This window comes from Gymnodraco acuticeps, unplaced genomic scaffold (genome assembly GCF_902827175.1).
Source record: "Gymnodraco acuticeps unplaced genomic scaffold, fGymAcu1.1, whole genome shotgun sequence".
Taxonomy (NCBI): domain Eukaryota; kingdom Metazoa; phylum Chordata; class Actinopteri; order Perciformes; family Bathydraconidae; genus Gymnodraco; species Gymnodraco acuticeps.
This window is the reverse complement of record NW_022991753.1, coordinates 256,021-273,430: the sequence shown is the minus strand read 5'-3', so window position 1 is coordinate 273,430 and position 17,410 is coordinate 256,021. Positions and strand designations below refer to the sequence as shown.

Sequence of the window (17,410 nt, the reverse complement as noted above, 5' to 3'; positions counted from 1 at the left end):
TTTACTGTAAACTTGGAGGAAGCCAGCAGCGCAGGCTGCGCAGAGGGGCGTCGAATAATCGATTATTATTCGCCAGGGCTGTCCGATTTTCGATTTTGATCATGGTCAGTTTCTGGCATCCCTATTCCGAAGCAGGACTATAGTTGACATGCAGTACAGGTCTGCTACAATTTAAATCACACTGTTAACTCTTCTCCCAAAGCCTGCAACTGTTTTCACCACAGCTCAATAGTTAATCATTATTTTGCTTCCCTTCAAACAAAAAAAATGCAATGCAGGCCAGTGAACAAGAACAAACAACTTTGCCTATTTAGGAAAGAGAATAAAGCAGTGGTGTGTGTGAGAGACAGGTGGTCTTCTGTTTACATTGGCCGGATCAAAGAGAATCTGTGTAGAATAAATCACTGATTTGAAGCTGATAAGAAGCTCAGAACTCGGCACCGGACGCAGATGAATAGAGAAAAACACAAATCTCAGACTGGTGCTATATTTCATCATTCTGTGGTTTATCCATTTCACACAAATATGCTGTGAAAATTGAAAAGCAAACCAGAGGGAATGAGCTGTGAGATAGAAAGTGTGGGAGAAACTCACCGGCTCCCCGGGCTCGTTGCCTCCGAGGATCCTGAAGCCGAACCCTGTGTCCTTCCTCCACAGGAAAATGTCCTGCTCTTGGAAGTCTGGAACTGTGAAATCAAAAGAGCAACATTAACATTTCTGCATTAACACCAGCAGCCAGCCCAGAGGACTTCCTGCACCAAGGCAAGAATAACTCAGCCAGTAGCCTCAAGTAAAACTCCCTCTTCACCTATTCAGTCAAAGCCTCATGCTGGGCTGGAATCAAACCCCCCGCCTGCTTATTTCAACATGCAAATATTCCTCCTTCCAACTGTTCCAAGCTTTGTCACTAAGACGGCACTTTGCACAAACAGTCTGTCTAGAGGCTTTGGGAAAGGTGTTTGTTCTTGCTGTCAAAAGATCAAACAGATCTATTTCGGGTAAAGAGCAGAGGTATGGAGCTTAAATAAACTCTCAGAAGCAAGACAGGCTGCCAGAACAATTTAGCGCACCCTCTTCATGGGTCCCATAATTAGAAACCATCAGGCTGAAATTCCAGTCTGAAGTTAGGAGAAATATCATCCTTTACTTTTTTTATTCTTAGCTTTTTATGACATTTTCAGCGATGCTTCTCATTAGTAATGACTATTCTAATGCACAACACTGTTTCTTTTATGAGGCGAAGTGTGACATGCAACTCTGTTTCTACTCTCCCATAATGTAAGGAAGCACTTTCCAGAAAGAGGTGCTAATACATGCTGGAACATGCTATATATTATTTAGTGTAATTAGCTGACAGTCCACTCCCATCCACAAGAGAAATAATTGTGTGTGTGTGTGTGTGTGTGTGTGTGTGTGTGTGTGTGTGTGTGTGTGTGTGTGTGTTATTCACTAGAGAGATGCTTTGCTCAGCATTGGAAATGATGGGAGGTAAGGGGCTCAAATTCCCCAAATAATCTTAGAAATATTTCGCAAATAACTGAGGGGAAAAAAATTGCTTTTAAGAATAAAGAAAGAAAGATATATTTACCAGTTAGGCAAATATCCTAATCCTGTTTATCCTCATCCAATTCCTTTTAATTATATGCATTTAAGGCAGTGTTTTTTGCCCCACCAAATGTTGATAGTGGTGGCAAACATTGCCTTCAAATATGTCTCCTACACTGGCTGTGCTATACAAGAGGCATTGATCTGCAGGCTGACAGCTCGTGGTTCTTGTTGCAGTGAATGTGGGGGGCTCAGGGGAACCAGGAGCCAGTGGAGAGACGGCGCGAGCGTGCATGTGTGTGGCCTCATCCCGGCGTAAACATGAGCTTCTTTGCTTTAGATGTGTGTATATACTTATTCATGTTATGTGCATGCATTTGTTTGTCCGCAGCTGTGTTGTGCGGGCTGACAAACATGCACCTCTGAGCAAACTCCCAGGGAGATTTCCTCCTTGCTCCAACACGCTGCTGCCAAGGCCACGAAAGCTACTAAGAGGCGGGCAGGGTGGCAGAAGGCACAACCAGCCTGCTCCCAATCTGTTCCTTCAGTCAACAGTTGAAATCCCTGCGGAATAAAGCTATCCCTTCCCATCCATCACGATGTAACAGTGGAGGAAGTGGGAGAGGAAGAGTCAAGAGGGTAACTGTTGCAATCTGCACCTGCACTCGCTGGGTTCAACTGCAGGTACACCCTTCTGCCGTCGATGAATAGATCCATAAGTGATTCCCACAGTGAGGTAATGGGGCGTGAATGGATCAATATTTTACAAAGATGTACGGACCTGTGCTGAGCTATGTGTTAGGACTGCAAATACCAAGCCAGGTGGTTCAGAGAGTGAGGAAATTAGACTGGAAGCGTGTTTACACCAGACAACAGGCCTCAAGCAGCAACCGTCTCTTAAACGTATCTTTTATTTTCCCTTATTTTTGCCAGCAGCATCAAATGCATCTTAATCTGCTGTTACCCAGGTGTGCTGAATGATAAGACTCACTTGATCATAAAGTAGAGGCTTGAGGCTGATTTGATTTTTTTAGCATAGAGAAAACGTTATAAAGGCAGGTGTAGGGCCTTGTGCAAATACTTAGGTAAAAATTGAGATTACCTCAAAGGTGTAAGAAGAACAAGAAATGGTGTTTACTTGCGTTGGACAAAAACATTTGTGGACGGTGAAAACAAGATGATTTTTCTTATCTTGGTAAGAGTTCTCACGACAATTTGTAAAATGCTCTATTAAGAGCAAAGGAAAAATAAGAAAACATTGGGAATATGAAAAGTTGGGATTGTTCGCTTCTTGCGTGAGACCAAGTAATCAAAATGAAGGCCAAGCAACTTCCCTATCCTCTGGCCTAGATTTTTAGAGCAAGTTCTTTGGGGGAATTTTTTTTTCTGCAAATGGAAAAATCATTCACCACATGGTGTGTTTAAAGACCTTGATCTCTGCGAAACTTTTCATTATAGCGAATGTGGCGTAGAGAAATGTCTCTGCTGCAGCCGAGGCCTGGGCCCAATGGGGCGCGCAGCAGGATCTCAGGATGAGAGCTCAATGCAGCGTGAGGAAACGGAGGATTTAAACCTGCAGGTACAGGTCACTGTCCTCCCTGTCCTTCTCTCCGGGCTCCTTTCTTCTTCCCTTTACCTTAGAATCTCTTGATCCCAGAATATTGGAGCTTTCTCTTTCATTTCCACATGTTTGTCATTTCCCTCTTTGGTATCCTTTGTGCTCTCTTTGCGGGCCCCCCCATTTGCACTGAGCAAACTGGCTCAGGCAATTTAGAAAACCCCTGCTGAGACCCCATCACCTTAGGACAGGTACATTAAGACTTAATCTCCCCCTTCGTCTTGGTTTCTTCCAGTCCTCCTGACTATTCCTTATTTCATTTATGAATCAAACACTATTATCTTCTGTCTGCACTCTGAGCGCATGTTCAGCCCTTCTCTTCACACTCTTTTTCTTAGGCATCTGAATAATGAAAATCCTTGACAAGTGGTGCATAATAAGTTATTAGATGTTTCTTGGCCCTTGCAGACTCCTGCTTTTTTTCTTCCTCCTGGTTTTTTTTTTTTTGTTACTTGACAGAGGATGTGAGGGTTATTCTTTTTAATTGGAGCGTTCCCTTTGCTTTGGCGAGGCTAGACAAAGAGGAGGGGGGTATGCAATCCACTGACATCGACTCTACAACTACAGCTAATTATACGCCTGTGTGTCTCTTTAGGGAAGTGTAGTGTAAAAGTGTGTCAATGGTGGCAGTGTCGACATTTGGACCACAGTGGCAGCTACAGTAATGGCTTTTAAACGTCTGGACAGCGAACATGCTGCTTTTAATGCCGCTTGGAAACAAATGCCAACTTTGTGGCTTTGAAGAACTGATTTGAAGATGAATAACTCATTTTTCCAGCTGTGCGTTAGATGTCTGTTTGTTAAATATTAATCTGGAGCCAGCGGGCGATTAGCTTGGCAGAATATGTGATTATTAGTGAATATATGTGCGTATAAATCAGTTACTTACATGCACACACACACCAAGGGTCTCCCTGATCCAACAGCCCCATGCAGCCCTCATCCAACCGCCACCAAAAAGTATATACTTACGCCTACTTTCATACATGCTCCTGGACTGGGCCCAGATCTTAAAGGGGTCCGGTTTTCTTTGGATGGTCCCGTCTGCCGGGGAGTCCTGGGGCGGCAGACCCGGCAGGGGCTGAGAGGGGGGCGGGGGGGCGATGCTCTCGTTGAGAGTGGCCGCCAGGGACGGGTGCACAGGCGAGTCTGTGTGGGCGCTCCGGTGGCTGGAAACGCTGTGCTGGGAGCTGTTCTGACTGTCTTTCCTCGACAATTGCTGTTAGAGAAGCAGATCAATATCATTTGCCAATTGTAACAGAGACACACACAAAAAAGGTTATTGTATGCTCAGCAGCAGAAAGACAATCTGGTGAGAGGAGAATCAGTGGGGTGAGAACTAGAAGACAGAAGAATTTCAGATTAGAGATCAAAAGGATGATAGATGGAACCTGAGTGTATATAATGTCAACCATTGTTGCGTTGCGACTGACACAAACAACGATCAACCTGTTTGATCCAGATCATTATTTGACCACACAAAGGGAAAATAAAGGACCACAATGGTTTCTCATGATTAAGTCAGTCAGCTGTGGGAGAAAACAACTGTATCTTAACTTACGAGAGCACATTGCTTAGTCCTTTTGTTTAACACAGAGGAACTGCATCCATTGCTGCATCTGGAGAAATATTCACAGCGAATAAAGCCCTTGTGTGGTGTTTGAAATGAAGCTGGGATCCAACTGATGGAGCCAGAAAATGTAAAACCCCTCATAAATTGCCACTGGCCCCTCAATAACATGGGCACTTAAGCACCTGCTGAAGGATTTGAAGGGAGCGGTGCTTGAGCAGAGTTAAGCACATACAACCCTGAGCAGAAGTACAAGAAGAAATCCTTCCCATGACCCGTGTCACAATAAATCTTTCTTTACAGTCCCATCCTCACCATTACTCTGCAGATTTTCAAAACAATTGCACTAAAGGCAGAGGGTTACAAACGGAGCGTGAGAAACAAAGGGATATATTTTAAGACGACAAGAGAAAACCACTTCAGTTCAGTCTCTTTGCATCATGTGACCTCCCAGTTCTTTGGATGTGGTGGACAAAAATACACCAGTAAGAAGGACGGGGGCGGGTGGCTCATCTGTTCTTAGATATCAAAGTGCAGTCTTCAATACATTCACACTCATCACTTGCCGAATCAGCCAATACACCTATGCAATTCATGTATATATATTCATCATCCTTGTTAAACATAAAAGAGGCTTGAAGCTTGAGCTAATATTAAGTTAAAAGCTGTGGATCCAGCTTTATTGCTACAAGTGTTATGAGTGTAACATCACTGGGTTTTTGTGGGGATGTAAAAATCAAATGATTTATATATTTTTATTTTATTTAACCTTTATTTAACCAGATAAAAGCATTGAGATAAAATCTCATTTTCAATGTAATTAGTAACAACTGCAGGCTAGGTTTGGTGCTAAAGTCCGAGCTCAGGACTGATCCTTCTCTGACCTCATAATGATTTTTTTGGACGCTTTCATTCCATCAAACAAAATGGGGCCTCCATTAGCCAATGCGGCAGCTTTCTTTTTTGGTTTCTCTCACTTTGATGTACACAAAGTCCAAATCCCTTCCCCCTACTAAATGAAAACAAATCTCTTGTTCTTGATGGATCCATTAAATGTGACCTTCTGCAGTCACTGTGTTCTCCCTCTCCCCCGGGACTGCCCTAATACATTGGTTTCTGCTGCTCCAATAACTTATTAAGGAGACAGAAGATGGGATGGAGGGAGGGAGGGAGGGAGGGGGGTGGCCTCAGTCAATGAAAACAAATCCTCGCTGCTTCCTCAGACTCCTCTTGCCCAGCAGCAGGCCATACTGAGGTTCAGAGGCTCAATGCCTGACAGCATTAGCAGTCCTCTTTAATGTGTTTTATTGCTCACAAAATACCCTTATCTTGAAACATCATGCATTATCGTCCTCAATGTACCACCGCTATTATCCGCTATAAAAATGCCATACCATCACCATTATCATCTAACATACCCAGCACCAACACCACCACCGCACCCCCTCTTATCTACTTCACATACCATCCTAGTGTAATCTCTGTATGGAGGAGCCAGCTCCGTATGATCCTGCAAAAACAAAATTGACAACAAACGTTCAGTGAGTCAGACAGAGTCATCATGTCTCTGCGTTAATGCAGCGGATGTCACAGGATGAGGCCGACTCTCAGCTGTGATCCTACATTCCACTCTCACACTGCAAGCTTAGCACCCCGCGCGATGCGATCATCAGCGTGTTAGCAACCCAGCTCACGCTGTGCATCAAAGCCCCTCGTCCAAAGCCCCCGCCACAGAGAGGAGGGGAGGGGTGGGGGGGTGCTGATGTGAAGCTACAGGGATCCACCCCCGCAGAGCTCAGCATCCCAAACAGACTACAAACAGACCCATAAGCGCAACACACACCTTAGAGAGAGAGAGTCCAACATCCCTCTGACAGATACACCATGTAGATTGAGGACAGGAGAGTGAAGTATAGATGGGAGAGGAGAAACGTGTTGACAACAAAAACAACAACTTACCAGTTTCGGGCTCTTCTTTGCAGGTGCCACCCCTGTGAAGCCAAACAGAAATGGGGAAGAAGAAAAAAAAAGAGAAGGTTACCAATGTAGTTTTAGTTTATCGTCCACGTTCACAGAAAATACAAAAAGAAGAAAACAGATAACGCAGACTCCAAAACAATCTCAGCTCATCTATCCCTCGTCTCCTTCTCCCTCCTTCCCTCTCTTTCCCTGCTTGGTTCCTTTGCTCGCCCATCCGCGGCTGGTGTTAGAGGAGGGAAGGGAGGGGAGAGGAGGTGGTGGTGGGGGGGGGGGGCAGGCAGCGCGATCTATCTGCATCAGTGCCGCGGCCAGCGCTCGGCTTGACTGGTGCAGCGGAGGACTGGGGGCCAGCCTCCAGGGCTACCCCGGCGCTCGCTACAGAGCCTGGCAACTCCACGCGTGTGAGCAAGTGTGTGTTTGAAGGAGGAAAGTGAGGAGAGTTTAAGTGGACAGAATCCTGGAGAGCAACTAAGACGGAGAAGAGAGAGGAGAGGAGGAGAGCGAGCTGGAGATCCTGGCCATAGCATTACCCATGGAGAAGGAGTCCAAGATACTGAACATTAAATTATAGGCAACCGTCAGTTCCCCTCTTACTGAGACCATCTTCCTGTGTCCGCTGAGCGCCACGCTCCGCTGTCGACGGCTCCAGCATCTATAGGCAGTTGCAGCGTCCTCCCAGTCTCTCCCTTTCCTGCTGCCTTTTCCTTTTTTCCGCCTCTCTCTCTCTCTCTCTCTACCTCACTGCACACTGTCCTCCCTCCCTTTTTCTTCCCTCAGCATCATCACCTACCCTCCCTCCCTTGCTGGAGCCACACACACACACACACACACACACACACACACACACACCACACACACACACACACACACACACACACCACACACACACACACACACACACACACACACACACACACACACACACACACACACCACACACCACACACACACACACACACACACACCACACACACACACACACACACACACACACACACACACACACACACACACACACACACACACACACACACACACACACACACACACACACACACACACACACACACACACACACACACACACACACACACACACACACACACACACACACACACACCACACACACGAGGCGGCTCCACAAATCGGTGAGTGCTTAAGGTATGACAGACGGGTTTCTGCTTGAGTGAGCGTTGACCAGAAATATCATCGCAGAAACATCATTATCCCGGAGAAGCACATGAAGAAAGACTGACGGATTACTAAAACGCTAACACAGCCTGCATCTAGCGGGGGAAATGTGCTCCTTAAGCACATCGCTGCCCTCTCCTCCTCCCTCAACACTCCCCCCCTCAACTCTGCATGAAATAAACAGTTGTATGAAGTTATGGAAATGAGAGCGGGAGAAGGAATGCGTGAAACAAAGAGGAAAATGCGAGGCTTGTGGTGTGTATTTACCTCCATAATATTTCAAATACAACAGTGAGACGAGAAGCCGCCACACACACCTCAGCATACAGGGGTGTGTAACACATGTAGAGCACGAGTAAAACTAGGCGGTGCCTGATCTAAAAATATGGGCCACTTTTGTGTGTCAATCCTTGAGGGAGAGTGAAAGGATAAGATCTCTCACACACGCTCTTGTCTTCTTTATCTCTCAGACATCTGGGTTCATTCACAAACGACAGCTCCAACTGTGTTGCGTCTGCAGATTTCTTTCCTCCCCCCGTCCTCCTTCCCATCATCTCCCTTTTCACCCCCATTTTTCAATCAATAGAAATCATTCATTCAGGAGCACATAGCGATCCCGTAAATCAGACGCAGATGCAAGCTGTCAATCCCGAGTGAATCTCTCCGGCCTGAGCATGCTGTCAGTCAAAGCGTTAGGCTGCCGTTTGATTATCCTTCATCTGCTGCCTGCTCATGTTTCTCAGCACACTCGCTGCACTGGCTTTTCAATCAGACACACTGATACTTAAAACGGACACACCCGTGGAAGCGATAAACGCTGTTTATGTCGACTCTGACATAAGGTCGATTCAGGTCTTCGCATCGCACCGACCTTCTTCGAATTTCACCTTGGAATTTAAATGTCTTACTGTACAGTAAAAGCAAATGAAAGAATGACATTCATTCAAAGATATAGAGCACATTTAAACTGTTAAAGCTTTGATGCCTTTGACAAACAACGCAATAAAACAGTGCGCATGTTAGATGGGGGTTTTGTGTGTGTGTGTGTGTGTGTGTGTGTGTGTGTGTGTGTGTGAAGCACCACAGTGTGTTTGAAGCTCCCAGATCAAAAGGTGTTATGGGTGCTGGGGCCAACCTCCAGCGCTAATGACATACAAGAGGGAGGAAAGAGCGGTTTTGGACAGGTGGGCGATCTCGACTGGCCTGTGCAGCAGTGAGCGAGCACCCAATAAATGCTCAGCGCCTCCATCTCTCAAATAATAGACCAGGACCACTGTTCCTAACCCCCCCCCCTTCAGCTCATTTTGTTCTGCTTACTAAATCTTGAAATTTGTGGCAGAAAATCCATTCTTAACAGTGAGTAATTGAGGACTGCTCAACCTACAGGGCACTACATTGTGGTTTGGTGATTAATTATATAAAATGGATTATTGTGAATTCCAATGAAGCCAGAATAATAAAGTATCCAGTGTATTGAGGATAGCAGTAAATATAATGTATTCAGCTTGACAGAAAAACAGTCATCTTGTTTCACTGCCCGAGGAAAAACTCAGGCAGTGAAAATATTTTTTCAGCAGACACCAACTGGTTTTCTCTGTGTGACAGCCGTACAGCTGGTTTTGTTCCAATAGTTTGGGTGCATAACGACAACGCAAAGTTAAATCTTTAAGAAAATGTGATTTTGAAAAATGCATTGACAGACAGAGGTTAATAATATCTGTGCACTTTAACAATGATTTCAGGGATTGAGCAGGGTACGTTTTCCATCAACAGATAGGAACTGTTGCAAAACCCTGGCAGCAAAGCACTCGCTAATCGGAAGCCATTATTAGGCAGATTATGTTGTCTGTCCACAATGCGCCCGTGTGTGTTGCTAGATCTGGGCCAGGAGCGATGGCCTCCAACAGGCAGGTCCATCTGTCACCGTGGGGACAGTGGCTGGTGACCGTGGGGAACTGACAGGCGGTCTCCAAGGAGTGAAAGGCTCGCATCAGCTGGGTACATCACCAGCCAGGATGTGACAGCAGAGCACGCTTTATTTTGCTTCCTCCATGAATGTGGGTTTGCGTGTAAAAGGTGAAATTGAATGTACCAGAGGAGCATACCAATGTGACTAAAGGCACAAAGAAAAGCAATACATATATGAGAATGAACAGATTTTTGCAATGAAGATCGTGATGTTTTATCATGATTTAAAAAAAGATACCTATAGTTTTTTTTGTTAGCCTTCCATGGCTTTTAGAAAGCAGAGGTGAATTCCCACAAATCCACACATTCACCCAGGAGGAGACCCCAGTGCAGATTATCTGCAGAGCATTGTCATAGAAACAAAGGATGGTGCAATGGTGTAGAGTTATAACTCGCCCAATAGAAATGAAGGTGTGAAGGCATGGGAGATTGGTGGGGGTTGAGGGAGAGAGGGAGTCTCCCCGTGCAACAAGCTGTGATTCACAGGCACCAGCCTCCAGCAAGCCAACAATGAATGGGCGGTGAATCGTGGGCACCTAGCGGGCGAGCCGCTCCCCCATCATTGCTTTTGAGGACTGCAATGCTGTTCATTATGGTGCCATTGGAGCATGCAGTCAGCAGAATTTTTAATGCGAACTGGGCAAAAATACGACGCTTCGTGCCCATACAGTGAATTGATTTCCTGACTCTGGTCTGCGCAGGGACCCATCATCGACGTTTATCTCTTCCTAATGGGTGTGTACGAGCCTGTCCATATTATATGGGCCTCATGGCTGTGCCTGCCGGTAACTGTGAGTTTGTTTATATGGGTTATGTAAGTTCACGTAATGGTGAGCCTATCAGTGTTTGTCCTCCCAGAACACTGCTCCGTGGAGTGCTTTTTGACAGGAGGCATTTATAAGCTGTCTGCTCAGTTGCCTAACATTATGCCAATAAAGACTATCTAGTGTGGCAGTGATCCACTTGTTGTTTTTACCCTCTTTAAGGCACACGTCCAGGAAAGACAGAGGAAAATACGCTTTTCAACCCGTCGTTTGTCTTCAAGGGCACAATAAATCTCTTTCAAACTGTACTTAGAAGGCAAAGCGAGGAAGGGCAAAGAAACATAAACAAGAGGAAATGCACCCTCTTGTGATTTAACGCTATGGATGTTTTGTAGGTCAATGGCTCCAAAGAGTTATCCGAGTAGCCATGCAGATAATCTGTGTGACATTTGTTTGGATAAATCTAATCTAAATATCCAAAGGAGATGGATTGAAGGGGTTCATCAAATACACTGACATTTGCAAAATAGTTGAACACCTCTTGCCTGTTTTATTTTCTCAACCTGCCATTTGTCCGTCCGCTGGCTACGTGGGAGGGGAGGAAAGGTCCATCTCTCATTTTGAAAGAAGAGGAGAGCTAGGCCTCATTGCCCAGCAGGGACTAATGTGTCACCGCTGATTGATGGGTCATGAAGTGGGGGGAGGAAAGCAGAGCATGATGGGGGTTTCCGTGCCCCTTTTTCATCATCTCTCTGATGCTCTGACATTCTTCCGTCCACCGCTCTCTTCCTCTCCCTTCACCCGCTGCAGCCGTCTTTCCTGACATTTCCTGCACATGGCTACAAGCAGTGGCTGCAACCAAGCAAAATCTACCTTTGGAATTAATTGAAGCACCTGCCAAGCTTTACAAATAAAGAAAAGTACGAGAAAAAAAGACTCTGCATCTATGCTGAGGTAAAATGGCTTTCATTTTTCTGCAGCGGACTAATGACATGAGCTGCTGGGCTACTGGGAGACTGTGTTTTAGGACAAAGAAAAAAATGTGCAGCAGCAGGTGTGCACATCCCTACAGAGTTTGTAACATTTAGACCTTTTTTAAAGGGAACAGGGAAATTAGCGTCTGTACTACGGCAAGACATTAGGGTCCAAAATGAATTATGCCAGCGCATCAGCGAGGGCAGGAGAAGACAGGCGGGGGGAAATGAGCCCATTAGAGCAGTGTAATTAGACAAATGAAAGAACAGTGTATCACGAAACACCGACCTGATTGAAGTAATAAATCATGCCTGTGTGCAGTTTATCTGTGCACCAAATGTCTTCAAAACCTCTGAGGCTTTTGTGGGTAAGCCGTGAAACCCTGTCAAAGTCTCATAACCTGACAATCTGGCCTGTGGGTGGATCTTTCTTCGTATGCAAAAAAGGTCATTTACAGCTACTGTTGCTTTCTTAGGCGGAGAACATGAAAGCTAACGCCCTCAAAAGAGTTTCACATTGCCAAGTTTTCATAATGAGATCAATGATTTGCAGGTTTCCCCAGGCAGACGGTTACTGGTGTGGCAGAAATACACATGCTCACATTTTCACACCAACTTGTACACATGCTCATCACGGTGAATAGGGCAGTGGGAGAGGAGGCCCACTGTTGTGCGAGGCAGCGTTAACAAGTGTGTATCTTTGAGCGCGTCCGTAGGGATCGGCTCCCATCAGAGCGTGGGCGAGCGGGTGAGAATCCAAACACTGACAGGAGGGGAATGGAAACAGAAAACGTGGGGATGGAGGTTGGGAGGAGGGGCGGTTCTCCACCAATTAAGACTGCGCCAGACTCATTCTGCCTCGAATTCTTAAATTGGATGCACGTCTGTTCGCGTTTGAAACTGACACTGAATGTGTGTCTGTTTGTGTGTTTGTGTGTGTGGGTGTGTGTGTGTGGGTCTGCATGTGTGTCTGTTTGTGCGTGTGTGTCTGTGTGCGCGTGTGTGTAAGTGTGTGTGTGTGTGTGCCTACATGCACAAGCAGGGTTGGACCATGGAAGAAGACTCTTGATAGATGGAAGGAAGGAGAGTGAGAATAAAACAGAGCACAGGAGAGAAAAAAAGATGTATGTGTATGATAAGCAAAGCTGACATCAGGACCCCAATTAGAGGCCAGTGTGCCTCGATGCTACTGGTGGAGCGAGGCGAGGAAGAGAGAGAGAGAGCTGGAGAGTAATTAAGGCACAGTATCCAGAAGCTCAGTGTATGTTCTAATGAGTGCCACTGTGTGTGTATTTATGTCAGACACATGTGACATATGAATGATGGGTGGCACGTTGACATATGAAAAATACATTTAAACAGATTCATCATTCAACATGTGCACATTCGGAGGTGTGGGAATTCAGTGGGAGGAAGAACAACAAAGAGATACGCTCAGGGCGATATGTCCATGAGGCTTTTATGGAGCAAAGGTATTTGATCTTTTTCTTTGACTAATTTACAACAAATATAAATATACTTTATTTTATATTTGTAATGCCACATATGGTCTATATATGGTCTAGTATAGTGGCAAATCAGATCTAGGTGAGAATTAATCTACAAGCTTTCCATTGTCAGAAGGTACAGTTTCTAGCAATGTGATGATCAACTAGTCATTTAAGTACACATATCAATAGTTCTCTAGTCCCAGCTTCCCCGTGTGATAAATGTGATATTTCATTACATTATATTATTGTAAACAGAATATTGATTCGCTATGTTTCACTTTATTTCTGACATTTATAGGCAAAGCAATCAATCAATTGAGAGAAAGAAATAGATGAATCAATACTAAAAAAGGTATATATGCCTGACTGTACAGTCATATTACAAATATAATGTTGTTCATTCTCTATCTACAACGAATCGAGTTCTGACAAAAGCGCAAAATAAAGATTTTTTTTAGGATTTGCCAGCTTTTTATACTTAACGTGCTACAAACACATTTCCGGCTGGTTCCAAAAGACAGTTTGATACCAAAACATAGTGTGGGAAAAATAAGTGGTTGGCACACTGCACTACTCCAATCTGGCTCTCTAATTACTGACTGTTTCATTTTCAGGAAGCATCTTTGTATCGTTTGTACTTGTTATAAATGTTTAAATGGGAGAAGTGCAATGAGCAGACTTATGTTTTATATTATTAATCTGCATTGTTGGCAGAAGGGCAGGTCCCGCTTCTAGACGCTATATCTTGGATTAGCTTTCACATTTGTTTCTGTGTGTCTCTGCTAACTGGCCTTCTTTGTTTTGAATCCCAAGTAGGACAAAACCATCCATAAAAGACATTTAGGAAGGCTAGTTCATCTAAAATGCCTCATATGCATTATCATCATCATCATATCTTTGTCTTTCAGCTCAGTGCCACTCCTGTCATATCTGTCACTGCGCTTACTTAAACCCGGCTAAACTGCCTTTTGTTTTATTAACAGTCCATTAAGCCCCTGCCGGAATGATGCTGTAACATTTTATGGGCTTGTGTACACTAGCGGGATGAAGAAATGCTTCTCATTAGCTAAATCCAGTGAGCTGGAGTGGAACAGTTTGGTCTGTGTGTGTTTGCACTGTAGGTGTGTGTAAAAGAGCGAGACAAAGAGAGAGTGACAACATGGAGAAAGCTACGGAGATACAAATTAAGACTAAGTCACACGTGTGGAGCGAAAGACAGGGACTCCATGTGAGACTACAATGAGACTTGGCTGCCATTCTTCTCACAAATTTGGCTCAAAATGTCTGAGCACTTAACCCTACAGAGGAGATAAACTGCGTGTGTGAACACAGAAACACAAAAACCTTTTAGTTACTTGAATTAATAAGCCCCATAGCAAGCTATGGACAGTCTGACAGAGAAAATAGACCAATTACTTGTCTGGAACCGTCCGCTTAGGGCTCTGGAGGTCTGCGAGTCTGAGGGGAATTGGAGGGAAAATACCAAAATTCAATCATTTCAGTTTTATCCTCCATTTACAGTTGCTTTGTTTCCATTCAGTGCTTCTGTGATTCATCAATCAGGGAGCGCAACAAAGATTGGGTGCCACGTGTTGAATGACTGATTTTTGACTTTTGCACATGACTGATTTTGCGACATTGACCAACTAACGCTGGAAATGTTTGTTAACAGCACAATGACTTAATCTTAAACCAAGCCAGACAGCTCTATAACTTGGGAGTACTAAAAGAGAAGAATAAGAAGACGAAGTTCAGTAGATACTCATGTTTGGAATGACTATGGGAGAGGAGTAAAAAAATGAATATTCAGACTCTGGCCAGAAACCACAATCTAAACCTCTCTCCAGTGTTTACCCTTCTTATCATCTTTCATTCATCTCCCCTTTTAACTTTCCATTTCAAGACAGCTATGATGTTCTGACTGTCAAGTGAAAACACCTCACTCTCTTTTCTTCTTCCCTTTCAGCCACATCCTTAAAATGTTATTTCAACTTCCTCTGTGGCTCCTTTCCTCCTCCCATATCGTAATAATTATCATTCTATCTTGGCTTCTCTGCGATCTCTTCTTTGCTTCCAACCTCTAGTTACATGAATAAATAAATATGTGTGTCAATAAAAGAGCTCTCTGTGAGCCGGGACAGCCTGTAAGGCAGAAGCCTATTATTTTTTTATTCACATTGAGCAGATTCATGGGACATTTTTGTTGTTTTGTTTGGCAATACCTCAACATATGGGTGCATAAATCAGAAACCACCGTATCTTCCTCATCTCCATCTGCTCTCTTCAGTTTCAATATTCCCAGAGACAATAAGCATGCAAAAAGTAGGGGACCACTCACCTCTCTGCACCAGCATGCTGACCTCGCTGCCTTTGGGACACTTGCTGAGCATGTCCACCACCTGGTTGTGAGACATGGTCTGCACGTTTCTCTTGTTGACCTCCACGATGATGTCGCCCTCCTTGAGGCCACGGCAGCGCGGGTAATCCACGATCTGCTTCACCCTCTGCCCTCCGCCTCCTGGACTGTCGGCGATGGTGAAGCCGAAGCCCTTGTCTCCTTTCTCCATGTGTACAGTGATGAGTTCTGGTTGCGTGGCGATGGAGGAGGCCAGGGTGACCACGTCGTTGGGGTAGCCTTGATGGGAAGAGGTATCGGAGGCCACGTCCGCGGAGGGGCTGTAGGGTCGGGGGAGGCCGTTGTGGGGCGCCCCTCCGTTTGTCGAGCCGTTGTTGTTCTGACTGCCGTGGCTGGACGGCGAGTCGTAGCTGTTTAAGGCCTCCTGACCGTTGACGATGATGGGGTCTTTGTTGTCGAGAATGGCCACTGAGGTGACCAGGCTAGTGTTGGGGTCATCGGGGTCAAAGGGCAGCGGGTAGCCGCGGCACAGCTCCAAGTTCACCATGGAGCCGATAGGGATGGACTGGAAGATCTTCACAACTTGAGCGTGGGTGTAGCCGAGCACACAGATGTCGTTGACACTCACTATCACATCGCCTGGGAGGAGGAGAAGAGGGAGAAGTTATCATTTGTATGAAAGGAATTCATTTGGAAAAGCTTTTTTTTTTGCTTGGAATATATGGTTGATATACATGAAACAGAATATATATATATTTATGTTTTGGACTGACAACGGTTTAATGGATCAATCGATTCATCAAATAATTGGGAATCAACAATAAAACGATCGTTAGTCGCAGCCCTATTCCAAAACCTAATATATAAAGTAAACCAACCTGTCTCCATTTTGCCATCCAGGGCGGCAGGTCCATCTAAAACTAGGCTCTTGATCTGCAGGAACTCGTCCGGCTCGTCGCCTCCGACCACGGTGAAGCCGAACCCCCGGCGACTCTTTTTCAGCTTGGTGTTGATGAAAGTCCCATTCAGCTCGGATCGGTTCCGAGTAAAGAAAGGCTTCCCTCCTGGACACACAGACAGATACATTTCAATCTTTCAGATGCACTGATGGAAAAGCCAAACCTGGTTTTTACATTGCCAACAATGTTATAACTATTTTCCATTAGGGGATACACTGAATCTGAGCTTCTGTATCTGGCAATTTGGCAAGTAAATGTTTCTCCTAGTTCCCTTGTAGGCAGTCCCTTTACCCGTTTTAAATTGTGGTTGTGTATAAAAAGGTGTAATTGAGAGGCACAACATTTTTGTACAGAAATCAAATGTCTTGTGACACTCTTAATGGATGAAGGTCACATGATAACAGCATTTGTATGAGGTTGTGCTATAGTGAATGGCTCTTGCCAACAAGATATCTCCACCATTCAATTTGATTGGTTGCAAGGGTTTCATTAAAAAAAGCAATATCCATGGAAACACATTTCACAGCGCTCTTAAGCCATGAGTAAAGTCTGTAGCCAATTACTCAGTCATCCTCTTTCTTCTTGCTTTTTCTACCTCATTATCTGGCATTAAGGATATGAAAAGAAAGATATGAGATGAAATCAGTCCAAATCAAAAGCTCCAGTGAGATATTCATCCGTCACATTTACTGTCATAGAATGTGCGCAACGGGGAACAACAGTTAAAAAAAGAAATTGTCAGAGTGCTAATCATTTATAAATGGTCTGTTCTTAACAAGCTTCATACGGTACATGAATATGGAGATACAAGCACAGTGGAAGGAAAGCATATAAGCGAGCGAACAGTGCAGAGAAGGGATCAACAGAGGAACGTGTGCTTGTTGACCAGAAGCGCCACATTTGGTTAGTGTGACTTAGTTTATGCATTCAATGAAAAATGTATTACCCTTGGAGTCAGTTTTTGTCCTTGAGTTTGTGAGGATTTTGTGCTGCGT

The 17,410-nt window shown here is 44.8% G+C and overlaps 1 protein-coding gene across 10 annotated transcripts in view; it reads right to left on the bottom strand.

Moving 5' to 3' along the window:
• The window catches only part of magi1b (membrane associated guanylate kinase, WW and PDZ domain containing 1b), a 143,313-nt gene that overhangs the window by 16,100 nt on the left and 109,803 nt on the right, over positions 1-17,410 (bottom strand). For 4 of the 10 annotated variants that reach the window (XR_004567338.1, XR_004567334.1, XR_004567337.1 and 1 more), the window contains exons 11-17: positions 16,335-16,520; positions 15,439-16,095; positions 14,517-14,558; positions 6,693-6,724; positions 6,199-6,243; positions 4,136-4,382; positions 595-686 (exon numbers count right to left, since the gene is read on the bottom strand). Coding sequence is in view for 1 of the 10 variants with exons in the window: in XM_034199211.1 (XP_034055102.1) it covers positions 595-686; positions 4,136-4,382; positions 6,693-6,724; positions 15,439-16,095; positions 16,335-16,520 (1,214 nt within the window). In the remaining 9 variants the exon portion in view is untranslated. The remainder of the gene's footprint in view (positions 1-594; positions 687-4,135; positions 4,383-6,198; positions 6,244-6,692; positions 6,725-14,516; positions 14,559-15,438; positions 16,096-16,334; positions 16,521-17,410) is intronic. The other 6 variants (XR_004567342.1, XM_034199211.1, XR_004567335.1 and 3 more) reach the window with 5 other exon arrangements.